This window comes from Callospermophilus lateralis, chromosome 13, assembly GCF_048772815.1.
Source record: "Callospermophilus lateralis isolate mCalLat2 chromosome 13, mCalLat2.hap1, whole genome shotgun sequence".
Lineage (NCBI taxonomy): Eukaryota > Metazoa > Chordata > Mammalia > Rodentia > Sciuridae > Callospermophilus > Callospermophilus lateralis.
Genome location: NC_135317.1, coordinates 98,071,947 through 98,087,736, shown reverse-complemented (window position 1 = coordinate 98,087,736; position 15,790 = coordinate 98,071,947). Strand labels below are relative to the sequence as shown.

At 39.1% G+C, this 15,790-nt stretch overlaps 1 protein-coding gene across 4 annotated transcripts in view; it reads left to right on the top strand.

Moving 5' to 3' along the window:
• The first annotated feature begins 5,504 nt into the window (after positions 1-5,504).
• Positions 5,505-15,790, top strand: part of Tor1aip1 (torsin 1A interacting protein 1) — a 30,796-nt gene continuing 20,510 nt past the window's right edge. For 3 of the 4 annotated variants that reach the window (XM_076831431.2, XM_076831434.2, XM_076831430.2), the window contains exons 1-4: positions 5,505-6,217; positions 7,923-8,000; positions 11,164-11,226; positions 12,427-12,471. In XM_076831431.2, coding sequence (XP_076687546.1) covers positions 5,743-6,217; positions 7,923-8,000; positions 11,164-11,226; positions 12,427-12,471 — 661 coding nt within the window. In that variant the 5' untranslated portion in view covers positions 5,505-5,742. The remainder of the gene's footprint in view (positions 6,218-7,922; positions 8,001-11,163; positions 11,227-12,426; positions 12,472-15,790) is intronic. The other variant, XM_076831433.2, reaches the window with a different exon arrangement.

The window sequence follows — 15,790 nt, the reverse complement described above, 5'->3', positions numbered from 1 at the left end:
GTGAGAAGCGGTGTATAATGAAAATGGCAAACACCAGCCCAACCTGACTTGGAACCCAGCCTCTGCCATGACTAAGAGTGTGTCCTAATGAGTTACATAATGTAAACCTCAGTTCCCTAGTGTGTCAAACGGGGACAAGGCTACATACCTATGTGAGGTTGCTGTAAATGATATAATGTAAGCAGCATGACCATAGTAAACCATGAATCAAAAATATCTATTATTTGGTTCAATTAACTTTTTAAATATTTTTTAAGTTGTAGTTGGACCAATACCTTTATTTTATTTATTTTTATTAGGTGCTGAGGATCAAACCCAGGGCCTCGCATGTGCAAGGCAAGTGCTCTCCCACTGAGTCACAATCCCAGCCCCTGATCTATTCATTTTTATCTGTGAAAAGAAATGGCGAACAATTTACCCAAAAACACGTAATTGGGTAGGGGAAAAGCCAAACATGTCTAACATTCCTGTTCCTGACTGTTACCCAATCAAAACACCAAGAAGAAATCTGTAAATCTCGCCCTTTCATTTTTTTTTCCAACACACTTTATTAACTTTCACTTTTGTCTGCGCTTGCTTTGGCAGCACATATACTAAAATTGATTTTTGTCTGACTCCTAATTTTGAAAATAAAGTCCAAGGGCTGGAGTTGGTGGTACACTGATGTCACCTCCAGTTGACTCCAGAGGCTATAGCAGAAAGATTAAGGAGCCTCAGCAACTTGAGACTCTGTTTCAAAATAAAAAATTTTGGAAAGGGCTGGGGATACTCAGAGGTAGAATGCTTCTGGGCTCAAATCCCCAGTACTGCAAAGAATAAAAAAAAAATAAAAAAAAATAAAATTCTGTTGCTTGTGAGAATGCAGCCAGATACTATGTCTTTATTTCCTCTTAATATTTTATTATTTTCTTTTTAGATTTGCACCTTCTATTATAAGCCATAATCACAAAGTTATTTCCCCTATCCATCCAGAAATGTATTATGCATTCATTGATGCTTTCTCTTTAATTTCTGCTTACTTTTAACCAAAAAAATCCTGTACCAAAATTATTTTAAAGTAACTTTAAAGTAAAATGTTTCATTTAAAATTGCTTCATTTAGATATCCAATGTCAAGAGCACAGGATTTCCACCTCTGGCTATACCAGCTAGGTAAGCAATCAATGCCAACCATTTATCTGAATTATAATTTATGTCAAGTATATGACAAATTCCTTCATAGTTGTCTTCATCTTTGTTGCCCAGAATATATTATATAATGTATTCTTTTTTTTTTTTTTTTTAAAGAGAGAGTGGGGGAGAGAGAGAGAGAGAGAGAGAGAGAGAGAGAATTTTTTAACATTTATTTTTTAGTTCTCGGTGGACACAACATCTTTGTTTGTATGTGGTGCTGAGGATCGAACCCTGGCCGCACGCATGCCAGGCGAGCGCGCCACCGCTTGAGCCACATCCCCAGCCCATAATGTATTCTTTTTAAAAATTTTTTTCTTGGGCTGGGGATGTGGCTCAAGTGGTAGCGCGCTTGCCTGGCATGCGTGCGGCCCGGGTTCGATTCTCAGCACCACGTACAAACAAAAGATGTCGTGTCCGGCGATAACTAAAAAATAAATATCAAAAATTTCTCTCTCTCTCTCTCTCTCTCTCTCTCTCCTCTCTCACTCTCTCTTTAAAAAAAAAAAATTTTTTTTTCTTAATTATACATGGTCACAATATCTTTTTAAAAAAATTTTTTTAAACAGAGAGAGAGAATTTTTAATATTTATTTATTTATTTTTTTTTTTTAGTTTTCGGCAGACACAACATCTTTGTTTGTACGTGGTGTTGAGGATCGAACCCGGGCCGCACGCATGCCAGGCGAGCGCGCTACCACTTGAGCCACATCCCCAGCCCCAGGTTACAATATCTTTATTTTGTTTATTTTTATGTGGTGCTGAGGATTAAACCTGGTGCCTCACAGGTGCAAGGCAAGCGCCCAGCCCCATAATTAATTCTTTAAAAAAAAAAAAATTTTGTAGTTGTAGATGGACATCATATCTTTTTTTTTTCTTTCTTTCTTTTTTTTTTTTAATGTGGGACTAAGGATTGAACCCAGTGCCTCACATGTGCTAGGCAAGTGCTCTGCCACAGAGAATACAACCCCAGCTCAACAGTTAAAACATTTCTTTCTTCTGAGAATATGAATTCCTCCATATTTCTAAAATTCCCAGTTACTTATTTAACATCTAGAGCTCAAGTCTCCTCTTGGAACTGGTGGCCCATCAAATCTCTTACAACATTGGCTATAAGTCTACTGTTTCTAATTTCATTTGGGGCACCCTTATGTAGTCTGTAGTTTGGAAAACATCTACAGTAGAATATCTGGTTTTACAAGACTTCCTTTAACTCAATTAGTAATGAAAGTTTGGTATTTATAAGGTTGCCAGGTGTGGGAGGCAGTTATTTAAAACTAGGATCATGTGTTCTTATAACCTAAACAAAAGAGGGAAAATCCTAAGCAAATATGTGTGTTAATACTAAAGTTACCATGCTTCTCATTGTCTTAACATTCTCATTTATTTTTTTAAAAAAGTCTAAGCCTTTTACAAGCAGTTTTAATTATAACACATATACTAATTATTTAATAACTTGTAAAACTTCCCATCTCTGTTCAATACATGTAGAACCTCTTGTCTTTTTAATATGTTCCCTCAAACAAAAAGTTTCATAAGCCAATATCCAAGTTCCTATATAATCACCTGTCCCAGTAAATGTCTTAAAGAGGCTCTTAAAATATGCTCTTAATATATGTTCATAATGAACTTAGTATATTAATATTATTGCCGCAGACTGGCTGGGCACAATTCAGGAGCCACTTGTCAAAAGAAACAAACTTTATTTTAGAACCACAGACGCCAAACAAAACAGCTCCTCAGGAAAACCTTCAGAGCCCAACTGCCACCACCGGCTTCCCACAAGCCTCTCAACCTCCCCCACTCCTCCTGCTCTTGAGGCCGACTGGCTGGGTCCCGGGCAGAGCCAAAAAAAGTCCCCCAATGAGCAGCTCCATGGTCTGAAAAGACCATTGGAAACAGCCCAATGAGCATCACTACAGAGGAGCCAATCAGTTGGCAGCTAGAAGTTGCTGGGGCGCTGTGAGCCAATCATCAGCTGGCAGCTGGAAGGTTGCTGGCAGCTGGAAGTTTGCTGGCAGCTGGAAGTTTGCTGGGGCCCCTTCGGCTGTGGTTCTCAACATATTATAAAAGTTGTATTCTTTAATAATTACTGCATGTCTATTGCTGAGAGCCATTAGCCAAGTAGGTATGACAATTTCCTTGCCAGCGTACCCCATGTTACTTACAGGAAGGACTCGTGGTAAAATGGACCTGCCTTGGACATTTTGCAGTGACATTGCATGTAAGGTGACCTCGCTCAAGGACCAGGGCTGATCCGGGTTTAGGGCGGATCAGGGTTTAGGGCTCTCCTTGGGTTTAGGGCGGTTCCAGATTTAAGGTATACCCTGCTGGGAATAGGGCGTATCCTGCTGCCTCAGGCGTGCCCGCTCCAGTAGTTCCCGTTGAGTTCTCACGGGATTCAGAGAGTATTTGGGCAGAGAACACGTTTGCCCCGTGAACGTGTTTTGTAGAGTGTCGGTGTGAGTTTGGGAATAAAGAATTGCTGTTTGAATCTACAAAGCTGTGAGTGGCTCCTGATTTTGTGCCCAGCCAGACTGCGGCAGTCTATTAAATAATTTTTACTATTATGTGTCAATAATGAGTAATGTAATAGCCACCATGCTGAGAAAGCATTACTTAAATAAAAGTCAGATATTACCAAGTATCATTTGGTAGAATATATCTCAAATTTTCCAGATTAACAACAAAGAGTATCCTTTTCATTTTCAACAACTTTATTTGAAAAAAGTCTTGTTAATACTACTCCAGTTTCTTTGGTTATATTAAATATTCTTTTGGTTATATTAAAGCTAAACTCTTAACTGCTGAAACCTACCTAATTTCTGTCATTCCTTGTATCTTTGGCCAAATTTGTGGAATATAGAAAACATAAAAGTAACAGAAATTTGTGCAAGTTTGAGCAACAAATGAAGTGCTCACACACTATAAGGTGATTATTTTAAATACTTGATAAGGTAAACAAATGTCTTCAAAATTTTTGGAATCGTTGTAATTAATTGGTATCCAAATCTCAATTTATTTAGGTATTGGGGATTGAACCCAGGGGAGCTTTACCCATGGACATATATCTCCAGCCTCCCCCCCTCTTTTTTCTTTTTTTGGTACCAGGGAATTGAACTCAGGGGCACTCTGCCACTAAACCACAACCCCAACCCTATTTTGTATTTTATTCAGAGACAGGGTCTCACAGAGTTGCTTAGCACCTCGATGTTGCAGAGGCTGTCTTTGAACTTGCAATCCTCCTGTCTCAGCCTCGGGATTACAGGAGTGTGCCATCAAGCCCGGCTCCAATCTCAATTTAAACCTATCCATTTAAATCAATCATAGAAAGTCCTCCAAGAAGTTGCATAGTTTATGTATTGCAACATTAAGCTTTCTTTCAATACTAATTCAGACTTTATACCAAATTAATCTATATTCCATCATTTTAATTTTGGTTAGATATTTGCAGATTATCCACATCTGTAAATATATGGAACTGAAACAAATAACTTAATTTTTTAATATTTAATTTTTAGTTACAGGTGGGCACAATGTCTTTACTTTATGTGGTGCTGAGGATAGAACTCAGTGCCTCACGCATGCTAGGCGTGCGCTCTACCTCTGAGTCACATCCCCAGCCCACAAATAACTTTCATCATGCTTTCTTGTTCTGTAAATTAAATGCGAAGAACCTTAAATCCAACGCAGGAAAATCGTCATGCCCAGAATCTAAAAATAATGAATCTCAACTTAAAATTACAGTGCAGCCTTTAATCACACTATTCAATTCTCACTGCAGAATAGAACCTTTATGTGAAAGACCAGGAATAATAAGGCTGCTTGCTATTGGTATATTTCGCAAATGCAAATCTGTCCAATGAGTATGACTGTAGGTAAGACTTTGTACACCCTCAACAGGTGATTTAAATTTTAAAACTGGGTAGCTGCCTTCATAAGCGACTTGAAACAATTCTCGTCATTAAAAGACGACACATGCAAAAATATCTGATCATCACTCCTGCTGGGGACACTTGGGAACGTATGGCTCTAAGACAGCAGTCCATCAAAAAGGTGCCGAAGAAACTGCGCAACAGCCTGGGCGCAAGGACTGGAACTCGGGCTCCTCCACCCTCTCCAGTCCTCTCCCAGAGACTCTGTACTGGGGGCCTGGCCGGCGTATGCTGAGTGCGGGCAACAGTCGCTAGGAGCCACCCGATTTAGCACCAGCACTTTGCCCCGCCACCCTTCAGGCACCCCACCTTCCCCTCCCCCAAGGCCAGGACAACGACGTCCTCCTCCCCTTCTCCTCCTCTTTGGTGCCTCCAGCCAGGAGGCGGGAGTGACCCACACAGCAGCTGACCCAGCCCGGGCACTGCCTCTCCCACAGCCCTCAGGACACACCATGGGCCCAGAGGCGGGTTTGCGGCACAGCAGCGACGACGCGGGTGGCGGCCCCGGCGACTCTCAATTGCCTCCCTGACCATTGTGACCACCGCCTAACATCCCCGAGAAGCCGCTGCCAACACTGGCAGGAGGATCCAGGGGTCTCAAGGCCATCTTCGCGATCTACTAAAGCTACGTCAACAACTATGGCGCGCGAGGGGCGGCGGGCGGAGCCGGCGGGAGAAGGCTGGGCCATGTACGTCACGCCCCGAGCCCCCCTTCGCGAGGGAAGGCACCGGCTCGCCCCTCAAAATGGCAGCGGCAGTGACGCGCCTGCGTACGGAACTTCTCCGTCGCGCCAGGGCCGGCGGGAAGTGAGGTTCTCAGAGGAACCGCCAGAAGTATACGGCGACTTCGAGCCCCGGGTGGCCAAAGAAAGGTCCCCGGTGGGAAAACGAACCTCACCAGAAGAGTTCCGGCCGGATTCTGCGAAAGAGGAAGTGAGAGAAAGCGCCTACTACCTTCGGTCTCGGCAGCGGAGGCAGCCGCGACTCCAGGAAGCCGAGGAGATGAAGACGCGAAGGGCTACCCGCCTTCTGCAGCAGCATTCACCACAGCCTCCTCTACCGCCGTCTCCGGTTACGTCCAGGAGAGGCTTGCGGGACTCGCAGTCCTCTGAAGGTGAGGGGAGCGGAGGTAACAGTCTCAGCCTCCAGCCAGGGAGCGGGCGGTCCGGGGAGCGCACGCGGCGTGGCGCGCGCCTCCGCGCGGCTCGTCCTCGCGAGGGTGACGGGGACCCCTCGGACCCCGCTGCTGTGCGCCCCCGTGCGGGGTCCGCGTCGACTCGCAGGCGAGGAGGGACTGACCTCGGTGCAGAAAGATGGTGGTGCCAAAGACCTGGCGGTCGGGGAGCCTTGCCCATCCCTGGGCATCAGTTTGGGGGTCACCTGTTTCTCCAGGCTTTCTAGAGGGGACAACGAGGTAGGCGGTAGTCTAACCCCAGATTACTCAGGGCTCGGTTTCATTTCCGTGTCCTCTGCAGATGTTTCTCCCTAAACCACTTCCATTTTCCTCTTTTAACCCTTGGAGGCCCGAAGCCCCCCGCTGAGGAGCGTGGTTCTACTCTAACCTTCCTGTCTTTCCCAGCCCCATTCTGGTGGGGAGAAATTTTGAGACGTTTCGAGGGATAGCAGAGTAAGTGAGTTGAGACTTTATTGCAAATACTTATGCGGAAATGGGGTGACTCAGTTATCCTGAACTGAGGCTCCCCCATGTCTGATGTCCTTCAGCTGATCCTTTCTCAAGTGTGGTCTCTACCAAAAATCCTCCCACGTTGAGGACCCTAACTGTAGCATCAAGTAGCCTGACAAGGCTGACAAAGTAGCCCAACAAAACGAGATGGTCAGTTAATTAGGAAGTTTTTGTCCAAATGGACCAAAATGCTGACAGTGACTGTATGATAGTTTTTGGTAATTCACAGGTGAATCACATTCCTTAAAACACCCTGTCCCCTCTCCTCCAGATCTAACACTGAGTTACAGATGAAATCTCATGTTAGCCACATGTAAAGCACCAAACCAAGAGGTAAAAGTCAGGGGATTTGAGTCACAATGAAATGACATAGTTAATATAGACCATTGATGCATATAAAGAGGAGTGAATTTTAAATCAGAGCATGATAGTAAGTATGCTGCAAGTTGACCTGATGACAGAGTGCTGACACATTTGAAATCTTGTTGATTTTGGAAACTTTGTTACATAAAGATATGTAAGTTACTTTTGGGTATAACCAGACAGTTTAGTGTGTGTGTTCTCTATTTTAAGATGACAAACTTCTTGAAGATAAGGATGCTATGATGTGTACTGATAGTGAGATTACTTAAGGGCTTGTGTTAATTTCTGTATCTTTCAGTACCTGGAAAAATGCTTTTGCACCTGGGAAGCAATGTAAATATATATTACATTGTATTGACTCCCACCTAGTACCTTACCTAGGCTAACTTTTTTTTTTTTTAAGGAATTTGCCTCTATTTTAGCAAATCTTTAAGGATTAAAACATTTATCACTCTTCCATTTACTTTCTCCCACATCATTTTTTTTTTTTGCACTCAAGCCCATCATTTAAATTTTCTAAAGTAATATATTTTGGTTTGAAACCATCAGTGGTGAATAGTTGATATATTTGATGAATTAGTTATTCTCTGTCTTTAGAGGAGTTCTGACTAGTTTAATTCCAAAGTTTTGGTAAACTTGATTTCACATTCCTAAATATACACGAATACCTCCGTTCTCTGCTTATATGTTGCTGTTAAATAGTCATAATCTGTAATGATCTCTGAGGTTCCTTTACCCAGAATTTTAACTTTAGTCATGTCTGTTCTTTTAGAGGACGAAACATCTTATCAAACTGTTACAAGCCAGACAGTCTCAAAGAAAACTGTCAGGAGAACACAAGAGGCTTCAGGTAAAAATAGTTAATTTTTTGTTTTTCTCCTTACTTGTGAACTTTTTGAAGTATAGATTTATCGAGTGTTCATCAAGGATCCCAAGTCATACTTCCTTTAGTTTCCTGGGTCATTCTGTGTCAGTTCATTGATTTAAGCAATATAGGAATGTGTCGAGAAAAGAAAAGGTGGATCTTTCAGTATGCACTCAAAGTACCAGTCACTCTGTATATACTAATTCTTTTTTTTTTTTTTTTAAGAGAGAGAGAGAGAGAGGATTTTTTTCATATTTATTTTTTTTAGTTTTCGGTGGACACAACATCTTTATTTTATTTTTATGTGGTGCTGAGGATCGAACCCAGCACCCCGCGCATGCCAGGCGAGCACGCTACCACTTGAGCCACATCCCCAGCCCTATACTAATTCTTATAACCTTGCAGGATAGATATTATACCCTTTTGTTTGCTGGTACTGGTGATTAAACCCAGGACCTTGAGCATGTTAGGCAAATGCTCTCCCACTGAGCTACACTACACTCCCAGCCGTTTTTATTTTATTTTTGAGGCAGGATCTTGTTAAGTTGCCCAGGCTGGCCTCAAACTTTCCATCCTCCTTCCTCAGCCTTACAAGTAACTGTGATTACAGTTATGCACTTAACTATACACGTTTTATAGATGAGAAAACTGAAGCTCAAAGCATCTAAGATTCTTCTCTTAATTAAGATCGTGTGATGTCTAACAGCCAAAATTCAGACCCAGGTTCAATTTAGTTTATTAATGCCTCAGTTTTTTCATTTATTTTCAGTTTGCTTTTCTTGATAACAAGAAAATTTCATAAGACCTATTGAAACTGATCATCCCTGGGTTTTGTTGTTGTGGTTGTGGTTGTGGTTGTTTTTGATACTAGTGATTGAACCAAGGGGTGTTTTACCACTGAGCTACACCCTTTTTTATTTTGAGACGCAGGTTCACTAAGTTGCTTAGAATCTTACTAAGTTGCTGAGGCTTTCAGGAAACTTTCAATCCTTCTGCCTCAGCCTCCTGCGTCTCTGGGATTATAGGTGGGCACCACCATGCCATCCCTGGTTTTTATTGCCCAAATCCTGATTTATTTATCTGTTACTTCTATTGCAATTATTCTTTATAATTTGAACTATTCTATTCTCAATTTAGAATAAAGTATGTCTGATTGTAGTTCAGTTTCAGGTAACACACCTTTATGCTTTACCCACCTACCTTAAGCCTCAGGCTTTTATAGCTGTATTACTTGCCCTGTGTAACTCACAGGACCACTGGAAAAAAGAGTCCATGTGAAATCACTTTGTACACTATAGAACATACAAATGATAAGGCTTTTTCCCCACCTCCTCTCATGGTAGTTTATAAGAGATGTTGTAAAATGTTGAGCACCTGCTTTGTGCCAGTTCCCACACTTGATGCTGAGAGTGTAGTGATGAGCAAAGCAGACAAGGGAAGGAGACTTCTACCCAAAGAAGGGTATTTGCTATTTTATTTTTTTTATACCTCTCTCTGGTACTCTGTCTCCTTCAAATATGTTACCAAGGGCTGTGTATATAGTAGAACACACAGGAAAAGCTTCTTAAAAGAATAGATGGGAACTAAAGATAGTAATTGATGTCTGTAGATTTTTTTAACAGCTCAACAACAAATGGATTTTGAGTTTTAGGTTTGAATTAAACCAAAAAAGTTGGTACAAAAAGTACAAATACAAAAGGTAGGGGCTGGGGATGTGGCTCAAGCGGTAGCGCACTCGCCTGGCATGCGTGCGGCCCAGGTTCGATCCTCAGCACCACATACAAAGATGTTGTATCCGCCAATAACTAAAAAATAAATATTAAAAAAAAAAATTCTCTCTCTCTCTCTCTCTCTTTAAAAAAAAAAAAGATATTTGTAATATTGGGAGTAGTTAGTAAGTAAAATTTGCCCCTTTATCAACATATGTACAAGGTTTACTTTTAGTGTATATTATCATATGTGTGTACTAGTGCGTGTTTTCTAAATACCTGATATGTGAAATGCTAACAACCAAATAGCTATTTCATAGAATCTTAGAATTGAAAGATTTAGGGGGATCATCAGAGTTCCAGAATGTGTTTTTTCCAGTTTTTCTCTTTCCAAACTGAGAATTAAACCTGGGGCCACAGCATGTTAGGCAAGTGCTACTCAGAGCTACATCCCAAGCCCTTTTTTAAAAAAAAATATTTTTTAAATTGTAGATGGACACAATATCTTAAATATTTATTTGTATGTGGTGCTAAGGATCGAACCCAGTACAAGGCAAGTGTTCTACCACTGAGCCACAACCCAGCCTCAAGCCCTTTTTAAATTTTATGTTGAGACAGGATCTTGCTGAGTTGCCCAGGCTGGTCTTGAACCATCCTTCTGCCTCTGCCTCCCAAGTCACTAGGATTACAAGCATGCAGCACTATGCCTGTCTATTTTTGCAGTTTTTAAACAGAACCCAAACCATGCTATTTTTATAGAAATGATTGAAACAAAACAACATAATCCAAATTTAGGATATATATATATATATATTGGGTTTTATATTACACTGTATGGGGCCCTCTGGGAAAGCATACTTTATGTGTAGCTTTCTAGACAAAAATTAGCATGTTGTTTAATGGAACTAATTTCCCCGAAATACTGCGTCATTAAACTCATAGACTGACATGAACTGTGTCTAACAGTGACATCTTATTTAAAAGTAGACTTTGCATTTCCTGAACATACCCAGGGTTATATAGTTGGCTGGAGTAGATTATTAAATCAACTGTAAGATGAAAATATATCATCAATAATCCACAATAAGGTAAGTTATGAATGGAATAGATAATTTAGTTGGTGCTATAGTACAGATTTTGGTTCTTAATTAAGCAATTTAGAAGTTTTATTTAGTATTCCTTTCCTTTGGTACAGTGTGGTATACTGAAAAAAAATGGCAAAGTTCTCCAAGACAATGAATTTTATATGGCAAGAAACATCTCTAGTTCACTATGGTTACTAGTTCACAAGAGTTTGTCACTTAGAGAAAACTTGTCTTTAGTTTTTTAGCATGATGAAAAGGTTTATAAATCTTTGTTAACTAAATAAAGGGATGATTGCATAATAAATCAACTGTGTTCCACATTTTTATATTTTTTAACTGTTTCTCTTCCTGTAGCAGTGGCAAGTGAAGATCCTGTAATTAGCCTATGTAGACCCCCTCTAAGAAGCCCAAGATCTGGTAAGAGATCATTTTGTCTGTTGGTTTAAGATTTTTTTATAAATACAGTTTTGTTTTTTGAATACTGCATATATTCATAAGGTTAAGAACTCAGATGTTACTATAGATAGATGCAGGGAGACTTTTCATTTTCTGCTGTCCTTTAACCACCCAGTTTCATTAGCCAACCAATGTCAGTTTCTTATGTATTTTCCAAAGATTTTTTTGGGGAGGGTTAAGGAAACTCATGTATATATTTTTTCTCCTTTTCCAAACACAAAATTTTGACCCAATAAATAGTACTTTGCACCTTCTTGTTGTTTGCTTTTAGTTTTATTTCACATGTATTGAGATATCTGTTCGTATTAGTATATTAAAAAGTTCCTGGTTTTTGATTTGTTGTTTTTGTTTTTTTAATACTTGGAATTGAATCTAGGGGTGCTTTACCATTGAGCTACATCCTCAGTCCTTTTTATTTTATTTTTCACCATGCTAGGATTGAACCTGGGTCCTTGCACATGCTAAGGAAGTGCTCTACCACTGACCTACATCCCAAGCCCTTTTTTTAAAATTTTGAGACAGGGTCTCACTAAGTTGCTTAGGGCCTCACTAAGTTGCCAAGGCTGGCCTTGAACTTGTAATCCTCTTGCCTCAGCCTCTCAAGTTGCTGGAATTACAGGGGTGCACCACCACACCTGTCTTTCACTGATCTTTTTAAAGAATTTTTTCTTATACGTGGCTATGGTTCTTTTGTGCTAACATGATGCTTTTAAATTGAGGTCAAGGACTTTTTATCCTTCCCAATATACTGCTAATAAAAAATTCAAGACTGAGATTTTGTGATATGGGCTATAAAATTTCTCCATCTCAATTACATTTCTTTTTGACTGAAACCTTAAAAAGTATTGCCCTTAAATGGATTTCATGACAGTGAAAAAAAACCAGTAAGATCACTCCACACATCTATTTTGTTTTCTGTGTTTATTGATGGTGAAGGATGCTGTATCAAGGAGCAAAAGGAAACTTGTTAATCTTTTCATTAGCTTTCTATTGCTCCTTATCCCTTTAAGAAAAAAATCATGATTTTTGTTTGTATAATAATTCATTATTCTTTTAGGGTCAGAATGATAAAGATCTGTCAAGGTTTGAGCCTGTGGTTAAAAAACCATATGATGCATTTCCTTTACAGCTCTAATCATTTTCTTACTCTCTGTCTTGCAGATTCAGCTTACAAAACCAATGGAAATACTAAAATGAGTGAAGTAGGTTAGTGTTTCTCTAATTCTTATAAATTGTATTTGTCAGAATATAAGAGAACATATATTTTATTAGTCGCTTGAGAATATTACTTTATTCATTATCTCTGCTTGCGGCACACTGTCCTGTGACATTGACCTGCTGTAGTAGTCTTGATTTTCATTCTATCTGAAATTGAATCTTTTATTTTTTAAATTTATATGACAGCATAAAATAGCAAATCAAAATAGTTTTTATTAACCTTTGCTAAATTCATACTGTTGACAAAAAGAATATATCAACTCACCTATTACAGTTTTTCTCTTGATGTAGGAAGTTTGAAATGTTTTTCATTAAAAGTGCAGTGTTCTTTCCCATGTTTGTTGAACTACCTTAAATTCTTTTTTTTTTTTTTTTTTTTTTGCCTTCATATAGGACATGAGATTCCAGAATCTGTGGCTTTAAGTGAACCTACATTGAATATAATTGGACTTAGTTTTAAGGCAAAAAGAAGGAACTTTCATTTTTCTTAAGTAATATGTGGTTGCTATACTTGCAACTTCCTCTATATTAAATCCATTTTTCACTTAAGCTCAGGCTGATGATTTCTTTAGAGACTTAGGGACTTATAGTATTTGGGTACTGAAAATGATCCTTGTAGTATGCAGCGTATTTTATATATTTTTCCCACCAGAGTTTCTCAAGTTTTGTCTCAAAATGTTAAAAAGCATGATTTTTTTGTTTTGTTTTGTTTTTTAAATATTTATTTAGTTGTAGATGAACACACAGTATCTTTATTTATTTTTATATGGATCTGAGGATTGAACCCAGTGCCTTATACGTTCAAGGCAAGCACTTTACCATTGAGCTACAGCCCCAACCCTAAAAAGCAGTTTTTTAAGCTATAGACTCTTAATTGGAAGAGAACTTGGAGCTGAAATAACCTAACATTCTTACTTTGCATGCTAGACTTAAAAATCATTTTATAATAGAAACTTAACTTTAAAAGTACTTTCAAAGTTCAGTGTGTAGGCTCATGCCTATTATCCCAGATACTTGTGAGGCTGAGTCAGGTGAACTGCTTGAGTCCAAGAGTTCAAGATCAAGATCAGCCTGAGCAATGTAGTGAGACAATTTTACATGTCCACAAAAAACATGTGACAGAGCCTTTATGTGCTTCAAAAAGCCTAAACTATTTACTGGGTGGCCCTTTTTTCTTTTTTTAGTTGTCAATAGACCTTTATTTTAATGTGGTGCTGAGAATTAAACCCAGTACCTCACACATGCTAGGCAAGTGCTCTGCCACTGAGCCACAACCCCAGTCCACTGTGTGGCTCTTTATGGAAAAAAATTGTCCAGGTGCCATAGTACATGCCTGAAATCCCAGCAGTTCAGGAGGCTGAGGCAGGAGGATAGTGAGTTCAAAGCCAGCCTCAGCAAAAGCAAGGTGCTGAGCAACTCAGTGAGAACCCTGTCTCTAAATAAAATACAAAATAGGGCTGGGGATGTGGCTCAGTGGTTAAGTGCCCTTGAGCTTCATCCCCGGTACCCCCCGCCCCCCCAAAAAAAATTGCTGATTCCTGATTTATACTGATGATGGTAACAAAGACATTAAATCACCCAAGTTGCCATTTTATTTATTCTAAGAGTAAATTCAGGACTTTCTATTTTCCTGAATATATCTTTATTACAACACTCTTTACTAGGTTGTACTGATTGCGCAGGAACAAAGAAGACAATGACTCCTGTGTTCTATCTAGTCTTCCTTTGAAAAAGAATTGCTGTTTCATTTATTATAAAGTTTATGTTTTCTTGAGTACCCGGTGTTCTCCACACTAAGCACATCTCATAAGTCTCTAGGAATCGGAAGATGTGGTGGGACATGTCTCTAATCACAGTGATTCTTGGGATGCTAAAGCAGGAGGATTCCAGGTTTAAGGCCAGCCTCTGCAACATAGTGAGGCCCTTTCTCAAAAAAAAAAAAAAAAGACTGGGATTTTTAACTCAGTGGTAAAGCAGCCATGGGTTAAATCCCCAATACCAATTAAAAAAGAAAGAAAGAAATGTAGATGCTTTAGGAATCTGGGCTTTCATCCTTGTGTACTTTTATGAGTCTGGGTACTTTTATGAGTCTGACAAACTGAGATATACCTGTAATTTGTATTCCTTTAAAGAGTCTGGCTAAGCAAAAGAAAGTGGTACATTTAGTGGATGGTCTCCACAAGAGATGATTATAAGTGATCTGTTCTTAAACCAAGGACTAGGACTTCTGAAAGTAGCTTTTCCTAATCCGTTGATGATGATAAGAAGGTCACACCTATTCACAGTGTGGTTTACTACCATTTGTCTATTTATTAAATCCACAACCTTTATAATTTCTCTTAGTTTTTTATTAAGGACATTATATTTTTGCTTCAAATAGAATTTTAGCTTCTCACAGCTTCTATATGAACATAAGAAAGAATAATACCTACTTTCAAATTTTTAATTTTAATTTTTTTTGTACTGAGGATTTAACCCAGCTTTACCACTCAACTACTGCCTTTTATTATTATAATTTTTAACTTCTTTATTTATATACAGGGGTGCTTTACCCCTGAGCCATCCTCAGTCCTTTTTCTTTCTGTTTTCTTTTTCTTTTCTTTTTTTTTTTTTTATTTTGAGACACTGGGGGCTGGGGATGTGGCTCAAGCAGTAGCGTGCTCGCCTGGCATGCGTGTGGCCGGGGTTCGATCCTTAGCACCACATACAAAGATGTTGTGTCCACTGATAACTAAAAAATAAATATTAAAAAATTTAAAAAAAAAAATTTGAGACCCCGAGTCTGAATTCTTAAAGGTCTCACTAAATTGCTAAGGCTGGCCTTGAGTTGCTGGATTTCAGGCATGTGCCTCCTTCACACCTTTTAGAAAACAACGCCTTTTTAATGCTTTAACCTTCTGCATGTAGCAACCAACTTGAAATTTAAGGAAGCTGAATAACAAAATAGAGAAATGAAATTAAAATGTAGAAAGTCATAGATGCTACTGATTCATTATCAGATATATTTATCTATACATTGTTTGTAAATCACTTTAAAAATATGGAAATAGATTGAATGTTTTAAAACTTGCATGAAATCAAATTATTTAGAACCAATTTCAGGTTATTTTTCTTAAGTTGCTAATTAGTGTTATTTATCATTATCAGAGATATATTGGCAAAAGTCTTAACTTTAAAGTTTTATTTGGGGCTTAAGATGTAGGTCAGTGGTAAAGCACTCATCCAACATGTGCAAGACTCTGGGTTCCATCCTTAGTACCACAAAAGGGAAAAAATGTTAAATTTTGTTATCATAAAATCTACTCAC